The sequence below is a fragment of the Rhinatrema bivittatum genome, chromosome 8, assembly GCF_901001135.1.
Source record: "Rhinatrema bivittatum chromosome 8, aRhiBiv1.1, whole genome shotgun sequence".
NCBI lineage: Eukaryota > Metazoa > Chordata > Amphibia > Gymnophiona > Rhinatrematidae > Rhinatrema > Rhinatrema bivittatum.
In genome coordinates, this window is record NC_042622.1 from 192,516,975 (window position 1) to 192,540,230 (window position 23,256).

At 44.8% G+C, this 23,256-nt stretch overlaps 1 protein-coding gene across 4 annotated transcripts in view; it reads right to left on the bottom strand.

Annotated features, from left to right (window-relative positions):
* The window catches only part of CALN1 (calneuron 1), a 230,474-nt gene that overhangs the window by 84,443 nt on the left and 122,775 nt on the right, over positions 1-23,256 (bottom strand). For all 4 annotated transcript variants that reach the window (XM_029613078.1, XM_029613076.1, XM_029613080.1 and 1 more), the window contains exon 4: positions 8,723-8,835. In XM_029613078.1, coding sequence (XP_029468938.1) covers positions 8,723-8,835 — 113 coding nt within the window. The remainder of the gene's footprint in view (positions 1-8,722; positions 8,836-23,256) is intronic.

The window sequence follows — 23,256 nt, forward strand, 5'->3', positions numbered from 1 at the left end:
TTCGTTCGCACTCCCCCGGGTGTTTCCCCATATCTAAAACCCCCCCTTCTAACTTACCTTGCGGTGAAAGTTCTCGGCCAGGAGCCACGCACCAGGACTTCTTCCAGAACCCTGCAATCATGAGTCCTAAATCTGACCACCAGGTGTCACTGTTTTGAGATGACTTTTCGAATTCAGGAGGTTAAAAGAAATGGAGACTGCCAAACAATTTTTGTAAGTGTTTTAAATGGAAAAGGAGCCCTCATTTTTTTTTAGTGATACATGTTTTGCTATCCGCTGGGAAAGAAACATTTAGCATCTCCCACATGACTTGCTGGCAGTGCCATAATGTAGGATGCATGAATTTACTTTTCTGATATTTTTTTTGCATTTGCCATGAGAAATCTTGACAGATTTTAGAGCCTAAATCGAGGATTGGAGAGTCTACCCCCATTTGCCTTGCTTTTTAAAAATATTATTACAAATAGCTATTGATTTCCTAAAATACATGGGGGGATCCTTCAAATACTATTTTCTTATACCATTGTAGTGAAAGATGGTTATTAATTTGCAAAATAGAAATCTTCTGGATCAGATTGCATCATTTAATTTAAAAGCAAAGCTGAAGTAACATGGCTGTTAGGAGCAAGAGTTGGTTATAGAGCAAAAACCATCAATGCAGATTGATTAATTACCAAGTCATAATGCCGAGGTAATTTCATATCATGCTTGAACATATACCCTGACTCTGGCGTTTTGAGGGAGAGAGGGACAAAGGGGCAATTGTTTGTTTCTTATTAAGAGTTCGACAGATGCAGAGCTGCTGGGAAATGGGGATTGGTTTTTTTCCCCTCGTTTAATTCTTTGTGGTTTTCTGTTAGGCACAGACAAAGGATCCATAACTGCAAAGTTGTTTTTCCTTTCCTTTACTGAGGAAAGGCGGAATAGGTTTTTGCACGAGTACTACTGCAGAATTATCTGTTTCTGGACTCAGATGAAAGTTTTTATCCCAAAAAATCCCATATCCTAGTGATCATTCAAAACAGGTCCATCAAATCCTATTGGAAAGTCGAAAAAATCTCAAAATGCTCTTCACCCCTGCCTTTGACTGGCAGCTAGGGCAAAAAGACAAAGGACGCAAATTCTTCCAGATACCGGGGGTCCCCCCTTCCTTCAGGAACTGGTGAAGTTCCATAAACACAACAGCACAGCTCTTTCCTCTTGACCAGTCCACCTGGAGGATGGCAAAGACCTCACCCTCTTGACCAGTCCTCTAGGGGAGAGGCAATGACCCAGATCACATGACCTGAGGGAAATTTAGAGTCTCCTCAAGCCTGCTCACAAAAAGGTGGGGTTACAGCCAGAGGAGGATTTAAAAAATGCAAAACTAGCACCCCCCCGTGAAAAACACAAAAAGTTACGGTGAGCCTCCGGAAGAAGTCAGATCAGTATGAAAATACTTGGCAATGATATTGGGCATGGGGAAGTGATGAGCTCTAGTCCTCTTACATACTGTGGGGGAACGGGCCTTGCGTTTTTCTGGGTAATGCATTTTTTTTTTTGGCTTTATATCTTGCTGTTTGTAAGCTATTTTTTTTAAAAAGAAAAAGTTGCCAAAAAAGAAAAAGTTATGAGGATACTAATGACAGGCAAAGCCAGGACACACATTGTATGCAAACCTCTCTCTCTCTCTCTCTCTCTCTCGGGAACTGGAGGACCGGCTTGAGAAACACTGCACTATCATATTTCAATATTGAATTCAGGAACCAGAAGAAAAAAAAAGAAAGAAAGATTATTTACCAGGGTACAGATAACATGCACAGGTTGACAGCTTTGATGGGTATAGGCAACACCAGGTGAAGCATGATAAGAGACTTCAGGTACATAGTTATTAATGTGATTGCAAAAAGTCAGAAAAATGGAGCATGGTGAGAGGGAGCAGGCTAATGATTAGCATGATGGATGTACAGAAGAGGCTGGGCGGAACAACTGGGATAGGTTAGGTGCACGAGGTAAGGAAGACTGCAGGACGATGACAGTCACTATGATGGGTGTGAAGGACATACAGGAGCGTGAAAAAGGTGGTGACAGACTGACAGCTAATTTGCTTCTGGCAAAAGTTCTGTATAATGTACAGCAGGTGCCCTTGTTTCTACACAACAGCATTTATTTTGAAAAGCTTCTAAACTTAATTTACAAAACTTCTAGAATGTTCCAAAGGTTCTGAGCTTTCCAATCTTTAAACATCAAATTTATTTTTTTTTTTTACAGAAGTTTTATTAAAAGTCTATTCCTCTATATATGTTACCTGTCTTGGTGGATTGTATTACTTTCGTTTTCCCCATATCCAATCGGGTTTTACAGTAAGAAGTTGCTTTCTCTCCTTCTGTATCCCTCTGCCCCCTCCCCTTTTGTCTGCAATGTTCATGTAAAAACATTTTTTCCTCACCCTGTCCAGCAGTTAGTTAAGTCCCCAATCATTAGTGGGGCATTTACAGGTCACAGTCAGGGATGGATTTAGGATTTTGCTGCTCTAGGCACTTTCGGTGCTTTGAACACTCCACCTCCTGCAAGGGTCTGCCATAAGGTAGCAGAGGGCTGCTGCTCAACGAGATTCAGCAGAACTGGAAGACAACAAATCTTAACTAGCCTGCTGCCCCAGGCACTGGCAGAATGGGTGTCTACTGACGAATCCAGGGCTGGTCCCAACTGACCAAAGAACAAGCAGACGTTGCACTGGTAATAGCGAACTTTGAAGGGAGTGAACTTCACATTAAGTTTTTCAGTGGTAGCCAACTGCTAAACGGTCACTGAAGTTCACAGGCTAATCTCAGGGTAAGCAAGAACACTGAACAAATACAATGTAAGCCCCTATTCCTGGATCTGTGTGCATCAGCCCATGTGAGTAGCATCCCTTCAGCAAAACACAAGGATATGCCTGCTAGGCATGACTACACTCGGCAAACAGTACAGATGGAGTGCATACAGCTGACCGACTACTGAACCAATAATGACATTAACAATTCCAGGCCTTGCAGCTCCCAAGAGAGGTCTGACTACCATGGGGACCAAAAATGTATCATCTAATCAGGTTCTAAGACCAAAAAACATCTTATTCCTGTTCAGCATGGTTATCTTCCAAGTCAGAATGACTCAAGAACACTGCACGAACCTTGGCTATTAGATTTTTCTCATTAAATAAATACAAACCTTCATCATAGTTTGCTATGAACTGTGACTCAGAGATATTTTAGTGCTTCCTTTATTGCAATTCAGTTTTATGATGACTTGCTAATATTTTGGACTTTTTGTTTTGTTAGCATTTGTGTTATTACTGCTCTTGGATTTATTTATTACTGTGTATTCTATTGGTCTTATATTGTTATGATTGCATTTATTGATTATATTACCTTGGGAGTTTTTGGAAAGTAGTGCCCATAATAAATAAATAAATAAATAAATAACACAATTAAGCCCTATTTAGGGTGGCAACTCAATGGCACAGAAATACTCCCCCTGCTCAGGATGGTCTGTAACCTAGAACAGATTGTTATTAAAAGGCTTCCAGCCTACCACACAAATTTTATTTTCTAGAACATGACCCTGTTGCACGAAAACCCTTCTAGACTTATTGACTCTGGATTCTCAGAAAGCTGCTCAATCTAGCAGACCACAGCCAGAGCAACATATCCTCCACAAATAAATGGATTGTATGGCCAGCTCCACTGCCAGGAAAGCCTGTTTTAGGAAGGCTTAAATCTTCCTATCATGTAGGTCCTTGAGAGCTGAACCACCTTCTACTGGTATACGTCCAACACCAGAGTGTCCGCCCAAGGAACTCAAAGAAGGATCTCATTTTCCTCCATGGGCAGGGGGTACAATTTGTTCATAACCATACTCCCCTTAAACTCTTCCTAAGGGGATTTCCCATTCTGCCAACATCATAATTTCAATGCTTTATAGAGGGGAAAGGCATTTGGAGGCTTGTGTTGCACCGGAGGTGGACCCTTGGCCCAAGGTAGGGTTGATGCTACCCGCAGCGCAAGCCATATGGGTCCCCACCGTCAGTAGGTGGAGCTGGCTCAGTGACGGAAGCCGGCTGGAGATTCACCAATACCAACCCTCGTTCCCCGCAGGTTGAGCCCTTGGGTACCGAGGCCAGCTGGTCTTAGGTGGGCCACGGTCTGAGGACTCCCAGGGTATGATGTCGAGATCAGCCAGAGGTCAGTAGTGATAGCAAGGGTAGCAGGACGAGTCCAGACAAGGCTGAGTTCCAGAGACCCGAAGGCAAGAAGGTGGCGCCCTAGTAAAAGAAGGCTGAAGCCTGAGAGCCAAGTCCAGGATAGAGTCAATAGAGGCGTTGAAGAGCAGGCTGTGGTTGGGACAGGTGGCAGACAAGGACGAGCGGTCAGACAAGCACAGGTCAAAGCCAGGAGAGATTCAGTAGCGTGATCAGATGAAGCGGGGTCAAGCCAGAAGACAATCAGTAGAGTGGTCAGACGAAGCAGGGGTCAAGCCAGAAGTCAATCAGTAGCGTAGACTAGGACTGGGTAGAAGCAGGAACCAGGAATGAGAACAGGAATGGGTACCAGGAGCATAGGTAGGATCAGGAACCAGGAACACAGACGAGAACAAGAACAAGCAACGAGCACACGACAAGCTTGGAGACCTGTTGCCGAAGCAAGGAAGCATTGGCTGGGCCAGGCCTTAAGTACCGGGACCCAGTGATGTCATCATCCGGGGCCGCGGGGTAGTTTCCCGCCGCGGCCCCTTTAAAACAGGGACAGATGCGCGCACGCGCCTAGAAGGCAACATGGCACAGGACGGTGGCGTCTCCCCACGGGCCACATGGGGAAACCTGCTGCGGAGCTGGAGAGTCCACGGAGGAGCCGGGGACAACGGAGGTGGCTCGGGTGCACAGGTGGTTGCTCACAGCTGCGAGGGAAGAGGAACCGGGAGCTGAAGCTGGCAGTTGGGGGTAAGTGGACCCAGCCGCGGGCCTGCCATGGCCGGCACACGCAACAGCTTGTGGATTCTCTCCAAAACTGGATTCGTCTACCTTAGAGTCCAACATCTTGAGTAAAGAAACAACCTGACTAATGAGAGTGGACAGCTCTTCCTTATAGAAGAGTCTGATAAAGGAGCCCTCATCCTCAGAAGAGCACTTCCCTTCTTCCAGGGAGTCCAGTGAATGACCTGAATGATTGATTATTCATGCCCAGTCCACTTGGGAATTCAAAGGAGGCAGTATCAGTCAAAAACCTCCAAGGTACCTGGAGCCACCCTTGGCCACTTCGGAGTGCAGCCATAACAGTCAGCAGGGATGGAACTCATGTCAAGCCCCGAGACCAATGGTAACTCGCACCCACCAGCCTCTTCATAGCACCAGATGGTCTAGGACATAATCATCACAAATTTTGGGGAAAATTCACCTTGGGGAGCTCCCAAGTACCAACCCCCTCGGGGGAGAAGACCAGAGGTCCCTGCCTCCTGAGGCAGAGGACTCTGAAGGAGGGGCTAAAGATGGCTGATGAGGGAACTGAAAAACGACAACATCCCATGCCACCGTAATGCAATCCCCTGCTGCCCCCATTGCTTTACCTGCTCGCCTTGCTCTGTAGAAACAGAGGAGCCCAAAGGCCCAAGACTGAATCCACGATGGAGAGGCCCCTTCAGCATCACTTGTGGGACGGAATTAGACTGCCACGCTAAGAACACAGCAGGCACCACAGGCAGCACCATCTCCAGCTGAGGTTCATTCCAGCAGTCAATTAATCTCTTCCTTTTCCTTTTCTTAAAGGGTAGTCAGAGGCAAGTCACGTACACATTACAGAACTGCGCTGAGCCTAGCAGTAGGCTCTGACACGGGTTGAGTTTGCTCTGCAGCACTTATCCCTTCAGAAGCCCTGCAGATACTGCATTGATACTCTCTCTCTTTCTCTGTCTGTGAACTATTGCTCCCTATAATCCTGCTTTATTTTTTCAATAAAAAGGGGAGAGGAGAGAGAAAGAGATTGAGAAGCAGAGAGAGAGAGAGAAAACAGGGGAGGATGAACTACCAGAAGTTCACTGAAGTGGGGAGCTCCCCCTGCCACTCCCGGGGGCTCAACCAGGCCAAAATGCCTGGGAGCGCCTACAAGTGACAATCAACCAGGACCAATAAGGTACATGGGATCAGAGCTGAGGCCTTCATCACCTAGAAAAAACAACAAGCCCTGGGAGGTAAAGCTCCCAAGGAACAATCCAGCCTCTGCTCAACCATGCTGAGAACCTGGGAGCCTGGAATCTTGTTGTACTCATCCACACGTGTCCATGATCTGCTAGAGGTGGAGACTACTGGCAAAGGCCCAAGCTGCATCTCCCTTTATTCAATGATGAAGTCAGGGAGAAAAAGATTATCCTCTGTCTCCATCAGCTGCGGAGCAGAGTGAAACCCACTTGTTTGGATTTGTCTAGCGGGATGATAAGGAAACTGATTTTATGTGCATAACGTAACAAAACAAAACAAATGCATCTCTCTAATGTTTAGACACCTTTGCCTTTTTACACGCCAACAACAAATTTCAACTTGGAAACTCTTTTAATAGGGACCAGCATAGTAGTTTCTCTTTCTCACCCCCCACGCACTGCCCTTCCCTATCTCTAAATAAGTCTGTTACTTATCCAGCAGCATAAGTAAATAGGAAGCACTGAAACTGAAACCCCTTAATGCCACATTCATTTTCAGGTTTCTGCCGCACCACAGGCCGCCTCCACCACAAGTTCAAGCACCATGCACTGCTGCTTCTCGTAGACGCTTCTGCAGAAAGATATGGTAGAAGCAGCAACAGAAGAAATCTTCTTAGTGCACTAGACTGAGGTTAAAGATCACCACTCAGAGGTGACAATGTGGGGGTTCCTCCTTGGGGGAAGGATTGTAAACCCACTCTGGGATGCTGCTGGGAGCTGCTTTCCTTGACTTTCTAACCCAGTGCACTGGCTGCCTAGCGCATACAAGCTATGGACTTGTGATCGAGGAAGTGTAGCTGCTGGAGGATAGCAGAGAGCAACTTAGGTACTGACAAACCGAGAGAAAGTGATGGGGGGTGGGGGAGGAAGAGGAAGAGGAGGAAACAGGAGTCTACCCTTTCAACCAGGAGGTCCATATTCAGTCACTGTACGGATAGCAAAGTTAGCCGGATAAACTTATCCTTTAGGATAGCTCTTTAGCCCGACCAAACTTAGGGCCTCATTTTCTAAAGTATCGCAGGCCTGCAATACTTTAGAAGATGAGGGGGCGGGGGCCGAAATAGGGGGCGGGCCTGCGCTAGCCGGGAGCGATCGCACCGTCGCGGTGCGATCGCTGCCGGTTTCGCACCCAATAGCACCACCATAGGAGGTGAAGCTATTGGGAGCGAAATAGGACGCGAAAAGGGCCTTACCTTTTCACTGTCCACGGCGTCGGCACAGAGTCGACACCGGTGATGCCCCGACTCCTCCTCTTCCGGGGCCGACTCCGCCCCCATCCTGGTATCGCACGCGATAAGGGACTTTTCACGTGCGAAAGGTCCCTTATCGCGTGCGAGCCGCTTAGAAAATGAGGCCCTTAGTCAGGTAAATTAGCCGGATAATATTGAATATCAAATAACTAAGCCGGCTAACTCAACTCCTCCCAGTTATGCCCCTAACTTAGCTGACTAAATTATAGCCTGCTAAGTATCAACAGGGCCGGCGCATCCCAATAGGCAAACTAAGCAGTCGCCTAGGGCGCCAGCCATTAGGGGGCGGCAAAGAGCAGTCATGTGGGGCTACGAGCAGAGCCTATCCCGCTCGTGGCCGAGAGAAGCAGAGTCTCGGCGGGCCATGAGCAGTGCCTCTGTTTGTCTGTGAATGTGTGTGTGAGTGAGAGGGATTGTGTGGGTACAAGAGAGCAATGGTGTTAGTGTGTAAGAGAGGGAGGGAGCCTGTGTAAGGGTGCATGTGTGAATGAGACAAGGAACCTAAGAGAGGGAGCCTGTCTAAGTGAATAAGGTCAGGGCCGGAGCCAGGGCCTGGACTGGAGGTGGGGGGAGGGGGGGCGCAAGGCAGAAGGTTCACCTAGGGCACCTGATACCCTTGCACCAGCCCTGAGTACCCAAATATTCAGTTAGCTGGATAACTTCTGAGTTATCCATCTAAATGCTTCTGAACATGGACCTCCAAGAGCATGCTGCATCAGTCAGAATTGCCATGTATATACTTTGAGCCTGTCCTTGCCAAAATGTCATCCAAAACGGAAATGGTAATCCACCAAAAAAAAAAAAAAAGTATGCATGCTTTTATTCATGTTGTGACTTACATTATAGTAAAATATTATTAGCCTGCACATCTGTGGGACAGAATGGAAGTCATGTAATAATATGAATAACTTTCTGAAACATGTAGTGTGCCTTAAAGGTCACTGCCAACAGAAGCTGACAGACAATGCTGAGGGAAAAGTTATTACTGCTTGGTCAAGAGAAAACATCATTTAATGGAGAATGCTAGACAAAAATTAACATGTTCATTCTTTCACACATGTAGAAAGGGAGAGAGTTTGAAATACTAGCATTAGAAAAAAAAAAGTGTACATCCCATCCAGCAGATCTTAGTGAACAGTTGTTAGATGTTTAACTCTGTTGTGTTTTCAGCAACAATGCTGCTCATTCATGCTTTTATTCATACTTTGCATACTTTTCTGCCCTCCGAGAGCAGCGCACCATTAAAATGGCAAAAGGCCTCTTACCTGCCAGAATATGCTGTCTATGGTGTTTCCCAGAAAACCATCTCGCCCTTCTGTAGACACCAACTTGGGGCCCAGAATGGTCATAAATTCATCAAAGTCAACCTGGCCATCCCCTGAAATGGAAAAAAAAAACCCATACAGTGATGAAACAGCATTCTATCTATTTATTTAAAACATTTTATATTCCGTCACTTCCAGACATAATGTACCAGACAGTTCAGAACCTCTTGACCCACCCACCCGCCGGCTGCCCCTCCCTGCATCACCGCAGCGCCTAAACAATCTTATCCCGTGCTTCCTGCTCTTTATCAGTGCTCTTAGCATTTGTCTCATGCATGCTGTCACTGTCTTGGAACCTACTACCTCTGCTGTCTACATACAGTCCCAAAAGCGTTCTGCCAAACAAAACCATACTTAGCAATAAGTGAATAAATACACTTACGTTGTTTCCTCCTGCTCCTTTGTACTTCCAGCTCAAACCGGAACCAGAACTGGGATCCAGCACCATGAACCTTCATCTGCAACTACCCAGGAATTTTCTCCTCCTATTTCATTGCACTGCTGGTCCTAGAGGCACCAGTGCTCCCTCAGGAACCCTGCAAAGATGATCCCGGAATCCAACCACTAGGGATCACCCTTAAGCAATGGCCACGACTCCAACCCCACTTAGGGGGAGGGGCTGTGAACACTGATTCAGCAGTATCTCCAGGCAATGGAAGGCCAGGCCCAGGGATCAAACCAGGGACCTTCCATATAGCGGCAGACAGCACTCACCACCTGAGCCTCACCCGGTTGGCCCCCTTCTAACATGGGGCCAATCTACTGAAATATGTTAAGGATAACACAATATGAGCATACATGAAGTGCACGTTAATGTTGTGTTACCCTTAATGCACATGTGCATTAGTCCACTTCAACAAGGGCTTACGCATTAAAAATATTCATCAGCTGCATTGTATGCAAATTCATGCTAAACAGCTCCTTAATATTCAAATATCACTAACACGAATCATGTCACAAATTACAATTTCTGTTAGTCTACCGGCAGGACCAGATTTAGGGCAAAAAGCACCCACCTTCCAACTAATGGTACCCCTCCCCTCTCATCCTGTCTTTGACTGCGGTAAAATGGGATCAACCACAACCACCACAACTAAAAAGCAGCTCCTCTCTTTAGTTGTAGCGGGATGGGATCTGTCACAGCCAGGCTGGGTCCCTCTTCTATCGCTGTGGTGCTCAGAGTACTCCTCAGCTAATGGCACCCCCAGGTAACTGTCCAGATCCCCACCCCAAGAAACAGCCCTGCCCCGGTGCCTAGTAGAATACCCGTAATGCTAAAACTTAACTAATCCTCCCTGAGATGCAGCTAAGTATTGCTCTAGCTTCTAGGAGCTAATGAGTGACTACACAGGGTTCCCTACTGCTGGCACCCCTCTGCCCCCTCCCAGCAAGAATCAACACCAAGGCTCAATTAACACAGGGCAGGAATTCCACATTTTCAGTGTGAAAATTCTTGGGGCTTCTAACTTGCATCTCCTTAACAGAAGCCAAACAAAGAGGAATTAACTATCTTCCTGTCAAACAATATGCAGATCCAATAACCCAAATTAATGCAAGCAGAGTATCTCCAGCTATTGTAATCCTTATTCTGCACCATGTGAATCAACATCTGTTCTGCAATTAGGTTGCTCTCGGTTTGTAATTGAGCACCTACATCACTGTTTCCCAGCACCGTTCTGGAGGCACTCCCTGAGCCGTTTGGGTTTGCCGGCTAGCCACGATGAATATGCATGAGACAGATCTGCATAAACTAGGTCTCTGATGCATGCAAATCTACCTCATGCTGCATGCATATTCATTGTGATGTGTCCCCAGGGCTGAGAACCACTGCCCTAGATAATTTCAGACATATAGTACACGGACTTTGCAAACTAAAAACAGCAATTACTGCTGCTATGATGATTTAAGGACAATTACTAAAAAGACTGCGCAGGCTATGGTTCAGTGATGCAAGTCATTAAATATGTTTATGCAAAATGTAAATAGGAAGAACCAATGCCTCATTAGGGGCTGGGTTAAGGGAAGTAAGTAGGACCCTATGAGTCAGGAGTCAAATCCAGGAATGGCATTTTGGCCCCTGATATGGCAACAGTCACTGTGCTGAATTTTTACAACTGGCTCATTTGAGAGGGAGCACAGAAAAGATGGGTAAAGAGCCACCTCAAGGCCTACATATTAACTCAACCATTCAGAGTCAAAAGTGTTTGGTGAGTTTTTTGTAAATGTAAAAAAAAAATATATATATATATATAGCAGCAGCCATTCCAGAGAAACAATTCTCCTCCACCTTGCACAGTGTAGACGGATGTAACCTGGGATCACGGCAGAAATAAAGAGAGATTGGTGATGATCTTTCTAATTCAACAATCAAATTAATAATACGAGTCTCAATTTTAAAATGCTTTTCGGAGATATTAGATGCATTGTTTTCAAAACTGAGAAACATATTGATTTATTTTTTATGTAAACTATTCATTGTTTTAGATTTTTATTTTTATTATATATTTTTGTAATTTTGAGCTTTTATAATTTGATAATCTTTATGTTCTTTTAAATTTAAATCTTTATTTACATTTGTTTTTTTATTTAGTTATGTAAACCGTTTTGATTAACACTGTTTGTAAAGACGGTATACAAACACTTTTAAATAAAAAAAAAATAATAATAATTCCTGGGATCTTAAGTGTCTGTCCTGCTTATGGCATTATTGATTTATGGGTTTGGGTTTTTTTACCTTTCTCTCAGCTGTGCTGACATCTTTCCTTCTCTCCAGATTTTTGGAATTTAAGTTAAGAACAGGATGTCTGGCTATTACTACCAGGAACAGGGCTTCTTCTCTTTTTCCTCCTTTAGCTGTTTTTGATATTTAATCTTGCTTTTCCTGGTCTCAAGATGTATTTGTTCTTGACAATTATTTGTAAAATTCTTTAAATATATACATTTTCAAATAAACAGTCCCCTGGTTGTAATCATGTCTCGGGACACACCTAACCAGTGCAGTTTTGAGGATATCCATAATGAATATGTATGAGATAGATATATATGCAGTGCTACCACTGACTGGCTAGGTGTGCCCAGAGGACTGCGTTGAGAACCCCTGTAATAGACCAATGTAGAGTTGCCAGCTGGCCCCATGTCATAAGGAGTGGGTTAAACCAGTCTTTCCTGTACCCCAGTGCATGCAGGGATTTGTAGTTCTGATATTCTTAGGGAAATCAACAGACATTAGAGCTACAAGTCCACGCATATGATACAGACGGGATTAACCCACTCCTTGTGCCATAGGATCAGTTGGAAACTCTACCATATTACAAATATTGGGCATAGAAACTGTTTCACTGTTCCATTTTCATTGCGTTAAAATAGGAGCCAGCCTCCAGAAGGGTTTGCAGTAGATTTAGAACCAGTATTATAGATAACAGTTACAAGCCCCCTTGAATCACCCTCAAGCTCTATTTGATTTAGTTACTAGATTAAGTGAGCAAAAGGAGGTTAGTAATAATCTACAGAAAGTAGACTGTAGCTTATTGCATTGATAAATTATGTAAAATTGAGGCTGAATTGCAGATTGAGGAAAGTAGGGTCTTACTGCGAGTGAATTTAAGTCAGTGACCTCTGTGGAGGTAGAGGAAGGTCTTTTCTTACATTATTAAAAGCCTCTTATAGTCCCCTGGATGTGTGCCCTCTATGAGTTCTTAAGAATCTTGGCGAAAATATGATTAAGACCATCGCCGAGGGAATTAATTGTTCTCTGAAAGAAAGATTGATGCCGACTCAGTTTAAAAAAGGAAATTGTTCATCCCATTTTTAAGGACCTACATTTTCCCCTGGAGGAGCCAAGTAATTATCGCCCGATCTCGGTGCTCCCCTCATTAGGGAAAGCACTAGAGAAGGCTGCACTGAATCGGCTGAATGTCTATGTTGAAGGAGCGAGGAACTGAAACATTCCTAGTATCAGCGTCTGATTATTTATTTATTTATTTATTTTATTTAAGGGTTTTTTATATACCGAGGCACGTTTGCAAAACATCACCTCGGTTCACAATGTAACATAACCTAGCAACAAGCTTTACAATAATATAAATTTTTTTAACAAGGAGTCGGTTAACAGGGGCTGGAGGAGATAATACGTGGATTATATACATATGTACATTTTTTTTTTGTTTGTTTTTGATTATGTTTTGAGATCTTTGGATGTAAAACATGTGAAATAGTTTTGGTAGTTCTGCTTGATGTGTCTTCAGCCTTTTGATTCTTTAAAACATGACATTTTAAAACAAAGGCTGCATGAGGCAGGGATAGGAGGTACAGTCCTCCGATGGTTTCGTTCTCTTTTGGAAGGGTGCTTTCAACAGGTATGGGCGGGAGAGGATCATTCCCCTTGCAGTTTGGCCTCCTCTGTGGTACCGCAGGGCTCCCCTCTGTCCCCGGTACTTTTGAATTTGTACCTGCTCCCTCTTTGCCGGTTATTGCAGGAACTGGGTGTCTATTTTATGGTGTACGCTGACGATATTCAGCTTGTTTTCTCAATTGAGGGGGTCTATTGAGGACACAGTTAAATTTATTTAACGGGTGTTTTCTAAAATAAAAGACCCTACTCTCCACTAGGACTTATCCAGATAAGTCTGCTGCTGAATATTTATTTTATTTGTTTATTTATCGAGTTTTATATACCGTTGTTTGGTTTCGCCATCACAACGGTTTACAAAGTTTCGATGTTTAATAGAGTGCTCATAAATTCACGTGCTTGTTAACATAGTTATCGTAGTCTTTATAAACATAGTTGGTTGTTAAACTGTACAGGTTAAATTACGTGCTTTATATAGCTTTAGGGCTAGTTTTATTATGACCTGGGAACACCTAGATCTCACCCCCCCCCCTCGCCCCCCACCATTTTGTGTAGGTAAATTTTCTGGAGACAAAATTTGTGTCACCTTTGTGTGTGGCCTTTGATGGCCAAGATGTATCCTGACTTTTTGAGAAGGGACTCCTGCTTAAACCTTGCACCCTTTGACACAAAGAAGGGCTAAAGACCTGTGAGCCTTAATTTATACCCTAGAATTGGTTTTGAGTGGAGGTTTTCGACTCACCCTCTCCGTGGGGCTGGCATAGCCTGGTTCCACCATCTAAAGACTTTTCCTGCCAGAGAAGTCACCAGTATTAACATCCAGGAGAAGGAGTAAGATTCTGGGAGTTCCCCCTCGGATCTCCACCCCATGGGACCAGGACAGGCTGGTCCCAATAGGATTCCAGTTTGTCCCACTGGAAAAGCTTTTGTGCACTTTAAAATCACCATGGGAAGCTCTGCCGAGACACCAGAGAGCTAAAGGACATCTACCCAGAAGAGAATAACCACCTTTGTACATCAGTCAGCTGTAATTTCATCTTTGTAGGAATGGACTTTGATTTAATTATTACAAAATCAGTAAACATTTAATTTAACACCCAGTACCTTGACCTGCCTGGTTTGTCCTAGTATCTCCCACCCTGGGGTGCAGCAGCTAACAACGTACAGAGAGAGACCCGCCACTGCCTGGGCCGTAAGCAAGAGCCTCATCCCACTAAAAGGATCCACCTTTGGGAAAAGAGAGTTGTGCATGGTAGGAGCACTATCTGGAGCGGCCCCCGAAGAGAAATAAATTAGCTCGTGCACCCTTCAGACTAAACCCCCCACAGAGGCCTTGGGTATTTAAGGGAGACTGGAAATAATATGCCTTTGCAACTGGTTTTAGGTGGGGTTTCCCTCTCAGTGGTTAGTATGGTAAGGGACTTGGGTGTGCGTTTTTGGACGCAGAAATTTCTCCCCGGCCTCAGCTGCAAGCTGCTGTACAGTCTGGGTTTTTCAAAGTTAAGAAATTGCGCGCTTGCAATATGCAATATGTGTTGGACAGGAATGAATTTAGGACCATCATTGAAACGTTTGCATTCTCTACTCTAGACTACTGTAATGGGTTATACATAGGTTCACCTAAATGTCATATGCAAGCTTTACAATTAGTACTGATGCAGTCACTCGCCTCCTTACCAGGCCTCCACTAAGAGAACACGTTAGCCCAGTGTTGAGATGCTTACACTGGCTCCCTACTACTCAGGAAGTCAAACTTAAATTGATAAAATTAACATGGGAAGGATCCAGTGTATTTGAAAAATGTATTTTCTTGGTCTACACCTCAGCGGGCACTGAGGTCAGAAGGTGTGTTTTCATTAAAAGTGCCAGAAGTTAGAAGGGGCCAAGTTGCAGGAGACAGGGAAGAGAAGCCTTTTCGTGGGTGGCCCCTGCTCTCTGGAACGAGCTTCCGGTAAGCATCCGCCAGATGCAAGATTATAAATTGTTTCGGAAGAAGGTTAAAGCTTGCCTGTTCAAGGGAGCTTTTAAATGAATATAGTTTTAAGAATATTCTTTGAACTTTTAATTTTGCACTCTGCATTGTTCTGTGGTTGTTTATTTATGACTGTGTATGTTATTTTGGAAACCGCCCAGAACACTTGGCTGGTAATTGGGTGGGATAGAAATTTTACAAATAAATAAATAAAGTAATCCTCTGCAGTAACTCGAGAACTCAGCATCTCACTTGTTATACTATATATACACACACACACGTTTTTACACATACAAATATATGCATACAATTTGTAGATTTATGTAAAAATGTGAGTGAAGCTATAATTGCCAGGGGTTGCCATGGTAGTGGCATCTTTTAATAGCTGCTTATGTAAGTAAGAGAAAGACTCCGCCCCTTGTGCATCCTTGATGTTTGCCAGGACCTTGGATTCACAGAACTGTGCAAGAGGCCACACAGTGTTAGAACCACCGGGAAGAAAATACATAACGATACATCTTGAGTTTGATAATCAAAAGATTTGTGCAGCTAACTTAGGGGATTAGCTGGACAAATTTCCGGGGTTAAATTATTCTCCTATTTCACCCCCCTCCCCCTTCCCTCCCGAGAGCAGGTAAATTTTGTCTGCAGAAAATGTACCTACACAAAATGGGGAGGGGGGAGGAGGAGGTCCAGGTGTTCCCAGGTCGTAATAAAACTAGCCGGTCAGGACTGATTTTCAGCGCTGTTGAATTCAAGTTATGGGGTAGAGGAGGAAGGCTGCCCTCAAGCTTTCCAGATATGTTCAGCAGCAAATTTATCTGGATAAGTCCTAGCGGGATAACTTTCCTGCTCCCTGGCTCTTTGACTATGGACCTCCCTTTTCTCAGCACGTTTCTAATAAGTGGTCGGTGGCTCCCGAGGTAGAAGGAGATCAAGGACTGCGTAGCAGAAAAACTGCCTTCCCTATTTTCACATCAATAAGGAGGCTCTTCAACTTCCCTAACAATCATGTCTCAAGCTATAAATAAAATATTTTAAAAATGCAACAGCAGCTGAGGATGGTCCCTTCTCGGCTAAGACATAGTGTGGGGGGGGGGGGGGTTACCTCTCCGCTAACCAACCCCACTGAAAACATAAAACTGTTTTGAACCCTGACCATACTGGAAGGATTAAACTTCTCTTAAAAAAAAATTGGGGGTTTTGAACCAAGGTTGCTCCTGTCTTGGGTCAAAGTACTTATTCTCTGTTCAACTGGGTTTTTATTCGGTTTCAGACAGCTTTCTGCCTTCTCGCCTTCTCCCCGACTCAACAGTGTTATTTCTAGACACCCCCTCAAGTCTTGCAATAAAATGCAGCAACAAAGCTGCTAGACACTTCTGAAGTCAAACGGAAGGTCAACAGCATGAGCAATTATACAAGACATCCTACAGACTCCCATAATAAAGAACAATATACCCTAGATAAGCTTAATGTTAGCAGTGTCTAACACACGAGTAACATTAATTCCATTTGCCTTGCCGGTGGCACAAAATACTTAAACTGATCTAGCATATGCTAAGAAAGATAGAAGCAATGCGTGGACTCAGGGGCTGATTGATTGTAAAAAGATGCTCCACAGACGTTCTAAACAAGCAAGCGTTGGTGGTAAATGGTGCATAGAATATCATTACTTGTTTTTGCCATTCTTTGAAGACCTTCAAGTGTTTTTCTGTAGCAACAGCTGCAAGAAGGATCAGAGGGGTAGAACAGCGATGCCAGGATGCATCTTCCCACAGAGACTCCAAGGACAGCAGAAGGCTGTGCGTGAACAGTTAAGGACAGGGAAAGAGAGCCACCTAAATACAAGCCACCGCATGAAAGAACAGTTTGACGTTTTCATTCATGTACTGTTAACTCATTAAGAGCATTTCTAAAAGGAAATACCATGCATCCCAGATATTTCTGGACACGTGGGCTGCACAGATTTCAGAGACGGTACCAGCTTTAAAAAAAGTCGTGGATTTCAGCGAGCAATGAGGCTCCGCACACAGCTAGAAATAAGCTAAGTGTGTGTCTCACAGCTATCTGAGTAAACTCTGTTTATTATTTCATTTATTAAATGTGCTTACGTTTCGCCTACATCGGACTTGCCGTACTAGGCGGGTTGCAATAAAATACATTAAAATAAAACAAAATGCATCCCATACCCACAAAAGCATGATGCACCTAAAACTGGCGAAGCAGACCGTTCCATCCTTCAACAGAGAAATCCTCTCTGAATAACGCTGCTTTCATCTTTTTATGAAAAGAGTTGTAGTCAGTAATCTGACATAGATCATCTATTAAGGGGTTCCACATTACAGGCTACACTACAGAAAGAGGCTGCAAGTGTGCCTCCTGATGAGAAACACGATTAGGATCAGCTTGCAAAGATTTATTCGCCCAGCGTAATTTGCATATTCAGAAAACAAAATTTGTTAAATAAGTTGGACCATTATCCCTAACTCCTTTGTACAACAATACAAGTCCCTTAAACATTACTCTTTGGGCAACAGGTAACCAATGCAAACACTTAAATATTGGACCGGCCCGCTCCTGAGGGGATCCACCCATAACAAGCAGGCTGCATCATTCTGTAAAACCTGCAATGCCTTGAGACGGTGTTGCAACCGTCCCTTCCCGATGGCTTCACTCCGCCTACCTTTTTTTCTTTGCACCTCCTCTTGCTGTTGATGGACGCCTGGCTGCCGCGGCGTCTGCCTGCCGTCCTCTCCGGCGTCCCCGGACCGGCTTGGGTGCTGCCTCTCGCCATGCTCCGTCTGTACCTTAGGGCGAGCGCGCCGCGCGGCCTTCACTCTCATTTCCTACTTGGCGCGAACCTCAGGGGCGTCCCCCTGTGATGACATCACGCTGCCCAGATATTTAAAGCCTACATTGTTTGCTAGCCTTTGAGTTAGCAAGGTCAGGAATTCCTTAAGGTTGGGATTCGCTCTCCGTACCCAGCTACTCTGCCTCTCCAATCTTCCATTGGACTCTTACGCTAATGGGGTACCCACTCCTCGGGGGCATCACTTGCTTTTCAGGTCCCTATGAGGAAACCGGTACTCGCTCCTCGAGGGCCGATGTTCCCTGACTCGCTGCCTGCTCCTACCTTCTCTTCTGTCTGGAAGGATTCGCTATCTTCAACACCAGTGAGTACTACCATTTTCACGTCAGAGCTAATCCCTGGAACCAGGTACTCGTTCCTCGAGGGCCTGCCTCCGTTCCAGCCCTGGTGCCATCTCCTACGTGGAACCGCTGTGTGAGTACATCACCTTCAAGCCTCTTAGCTCTCAGGGATCAGGTACTCGCTCCTCGAGGGCCTGCTCTCCCTATCCTGGGGTTCTCCATACTGGAGCTTTGTGCATGTTCCACTGTACTCATTATTCTCAGTTCTTTCCACTACAGCACTGCTACCGGAGGAGTCGCTGTTCCCGTGCCTGAGGGATACTAGCCCTGCCGGGCTACTTCAACTACTCACCACTGCCACATGTTCTCTATGTTTGTGTGTCCTCAGCTGAGCCTGACCTGTGGCTCCTCATGGGACTGCCTCCCGTAGGCGTGGTCAGCTGCCACAGTGTCCAAGGATCCACCCAAACCTCACTAATTATAACAGACGGCCCTTTGGAACACAAACATGTAAAGATCTACAACAGTCTAAAGAAGTCAAAGCAAATACCTGAACAATAATTTGAAAATATGTATTTTAAATCTAAATATTTAAAAAAACAAAAAAACAGATCTCAAACCGATTTTAGTTGTAGTTTTAATGATAAACAGAAATCAAATTCAAATCCTAGATTCCTTGTGTTGTTTACAAAAGATAAAGGCTTTCCGTCAATTAGAATGGTCAGGCAATTACTAGTAAGACATGCATGTGACAGCCAGAAGGCCTCTGTTTTTGAGAAATTTAACAGTTATTCCTTCTCCATAAATTTATATCATACAAACAGGATGAAAGTAAATCAAGAGTGGACATCAAAAAACAACAAACTCTGAACCCCAAAGCACAAATGGGCAGATCCCCGATCTGAAAATCCTTGTTGCAATCTTTGAGCCCCCTTCCTAAAGATCACAGGTCAAAAGTGTAGGAGTCTTGCTGGACTCCGAACTAACCATGCTCCCACAAATCCTTTCTGGTCTGTTTTTCTGCCACTTGTTATGTTCACGCTCAAGTACATTTTAAGAGGGCCATGCATGCAAATACCGGGATTTATGCGCGTGAGCGGGGCTTGCGTACGCTGTGCGCATTTTATAACGGGCCCAGCCACATGCGTAAACCCTAGTATGTGCACAAGTGCCGGGCCTCTCCAAAGGGGCTGGCTGGGGTCTGGGCGGGGTAGGGGACAGGCCAGGACAGCGCCATTCGACACTGTCCCGGGGATGTACGCTCTAGCAGCCAGCCGGCGCATGGAGATTACTGCTGCTCCAGAGGAGCAGTAAGTAATAAAATAAAACATTTTGGGAAAGTTAGGATAGGTTTAAGAGGTGGGGAGAAGAGGGGAAGAGGGAGGAAGTTCAGGTGGGGGGGGGGTTAGGGAAGTTCCCCACCAGTCCGCATATTATAAAATTGGCGCATCCATGTAAACGCACCGGGAATCGCACGTTTACATGGACGCGCTGCTTTAAAAATTGACCCCACTATGTATTTTGTGTTTTTAGGTGTCACATCTTATCACTACTGTATGCGAGGTTGAATACTTTTATCCCCTGAAGAAGGTGATGCTGAAATATGATCATGCCGGGATTTTTTATTATTCATATTTTTAATGTTTATTGACTATTGTTGCATTTATTTATTATGCATTTATGTTTTATATCATTTTATTAAAATAAGTTTATTTTACTTAGATTGTAAGCCCTCCGGGGATAGGGAAATACCTGCAGTACCTGAATTTAATCCACTTTGAAGTGCTGAAAAAAGTGCGAAAGCGGAATATAAATATATAAATAAATAAATAGAATATGTGCAATATCACATTTCCTTTATTTTGTGGTTATATTATTGAAACCTGTATATTTGTATTTATTCATTTACAGTAGTGTTCATTATTTATTAGGAATGTGCATTTGTTTCGGAGTTATGTGCGTAACTCGCAGACTTTATAGTACACGTGTAAAACAACAGATAGGGGTAGATTTTAAAAGCCCTACGCACGTAAATCCAGCTGGATTTATGCACATAGGGGGGGGTTACGCGCGCCGAGCCTATTTTGCATAGGCCTGGTGATGCACGCAAGCCCGGGACGTGTGTATGTCCTGGGGCTTGAAAAAAAGGGGCGGGGAGTGAGTGGTCCGGGGCATGGCAGGGCGTGGCCAGAGGCCTCCATAGGGCCTCTAGGCCGGGGGATCGCGCGCCAGCACTTGGCCGGCACACGCAACCTACGCCTACCAGAGGCAGGCGAAACTTGCCAAACAAAGGTTGGGGGGGGTTTTAGGTAGGGCTGGGGAGTGGGTTAGGTAGGGGAAGGGAGGGGAAGGTGGGGGGGGAAGGAAAGTTCCCTCCGAGGCCACTACGATTTCAGAGCGGCCTCGGAGGGAACAGGGAAAGCTATCAGGGCTCCCATAGGGCTCGGCGCGCGCAAGGTGCACAAGTGTGCACCTTGCGCACGCCGACCCCGGATTTTATAACATGCGCACAGCTGCGCGTGCATGTTATAAAATCGAGCGTAGATTTGTGCACGCTGGGTTGCGCACGCAAATCTACGCCCGCGCGTAGGTACTAAAATCTGGCCCATAGGGGCAGATTTTCAAAGCGTATGTGCGTAAATCCAGGTGGATTTAAGCGCGTGGGAGGGGTTACACGCGCCAAGCCTATTTCGCATAGGCCCGGTGACGCGCGCAAGCCCCGGGACGCGCGTAAGTCCTGGGGCGTGAAAAAAAGGGTAGGACGTTGGCGGGGCGGGGCAGTCTGAGGGCGGGACGTGGGCGTGGTCAGAGGCCTCTCCACTGCCGCTGGGCCCAAGGATTGCGCACCGATACTTGGCTGGTGTGCGTGTACCTCTTAAAATCCAGCCCATAGTGTGTGCATAACTCGAGCTATTAAAAATACACGTATACTATATTTTATGCATTTTAAAATCTGTGAGTTACTCACATAACTCCGAAACGAATGCATATCCCTATTATTTATTATTACTCTCAGCTTATTTTTTCATATTTGTCTTTGAAGTTGTTTATGTCAAGTTAATCCTTTACTGCTTATCTGCATGCTGCCATTCTAACACGTAGGATTGCATATTGCCATTCTAATAAATACTGTCATAACTTGAGTGAATTTCTTATTCAAAAGGCAGGTAATACATCCAGATAAATAAATGTTACTTTAAAACACGGGCTGCCCATTACTTTTTAGCTTTTTATGTTTTCACTTTTGTCTGTCACTGACATCGGAGTTAAAGTCACAGGCAGGACTAATAGATGGACAAAAAGGAACTGAAGGGGAAAAAAAAAAGCCTGCCTAGGGGGGGAGCGTGGACCCTGCCAGCCGACCAGAAGGAGCCACCGGTGCAGAAGTAGACAAGCAGGGAGCACAGGCCCCAATAGCCAAAGAAGAGGAGCAGCTGCCAGTGGCTGAGGTGGGGGCTGGGAGGGAAGAAACGAGAGAGAAGGGAGGGTGTGGGGACAGCGAAGTATTTCAATTAATTTGTATCCTATCATTAAAATCATCTGTTGTACTTGAAGACTGAAAGATGGCTGATATAACCCCGATATTTAAAAAGGGCTCCAGGGGTGATCCGGGAAACTATAGACCGGTGAGCCTGACTTCAATGCCAGGAAAAAATCATGGAAACGGTTATAAAGAATAAAATCACAAAATATTTAGATAGAAATGGTTTGATGGGACACAGCCAGCATGGATTTACCCAAGGGAAGTCTTGTCTAACAAATCTCTTACATTTTTTTGAAGGAGTGAATAAACATGTCAACAAAGGTGAACCGGTAGATGTGGTGTATTTGGATTTTCAGAAGGCATTCGACAAAGTCCTGCATGAGAGGCTTCTAAGAAGACTAAAAAGTCATGGGAGAGGAGGTGATGTCCTTTTGTAGATTGCAAACTGGCTAAAAGACAGGAAACAGAGAGTAGGATTCAGGGGCGGATTCCCGATGACGACCAGCCCAGGGATTTGCCGCCCAGGCCGGCCCAGGAGATACCACGTGGTCTGCCGAGCGTGGCTCTGTCACGGCCACGCTCGGCAGACTGCGTGACTAGAGCGACCAGCCCACCGGGGGATGCCCGATCCCACGATAGGCCAATCTGCCCCTTGTAGGATTAAATGGTTTTTTTTTCATAGTGGAAAAAGGTAAACAGTGGAGTGCCTCAGGGATCTGTACTTGGAACAGTGCTGCTCAATATATTTATAAATGATCTGGAAAGGAATACGACGAGTGAGGTTATCAAATTTGCAGATGATACAAAATTATTCAGAATAGTTAAATCACATGCAGATTGTGATAAATTGCAGAAGACCCTGTGAGACTGGAAAATTGGGCATCCAAATGGCAAATTAAATTTAATGTGGATAAGTGCAAGGTGATGCATATAGGGAAAAATAACCCTTGTTGTAGTTACACAATGTTAGGTTCCATATTAGGAGCTACCACCCAGGAAAAAGATCTAGGCATCATAGTGGATAACACATTGAAATCATTGTTTCAGTGTGCTATGGCAGTCAAAAAAGCAAACAGAATGTTAGGAATTATTAGAAAGGGAATGGTGAATAAAACAGAAAATGTCATAATGTCTCTGTATTGCTCCATGGTGAGACCGCACCTTGAATACTGTGTACAATTCTGGTCGTCGCATCTAAAAAAAGATATAGTTGCAATGGAGAAGGTACAGGGAAGGGCTACCAAAATGATAAAGGGAACTGAACAGCTCCACTATTAGGAAAGACTAAAGAGATTAGGACTTTTCAGCTTGGAGAAGAGATGGCTGAGGGGGGATATGATAGAGGTGTTTAAAATTATGAGAGGTCTAGAACGGGTAGATGTGATTCGGTTATTTACTCTTTCGGATAATAGAAGGACTAAGGGGCATTCCATGAAGTTAGCATGTGGCACATTTAAAATTAATCGGAGAAAGTTCTTTTTCACTCAACGCACAATTCAACTCTGGAATTTATTGCCAAG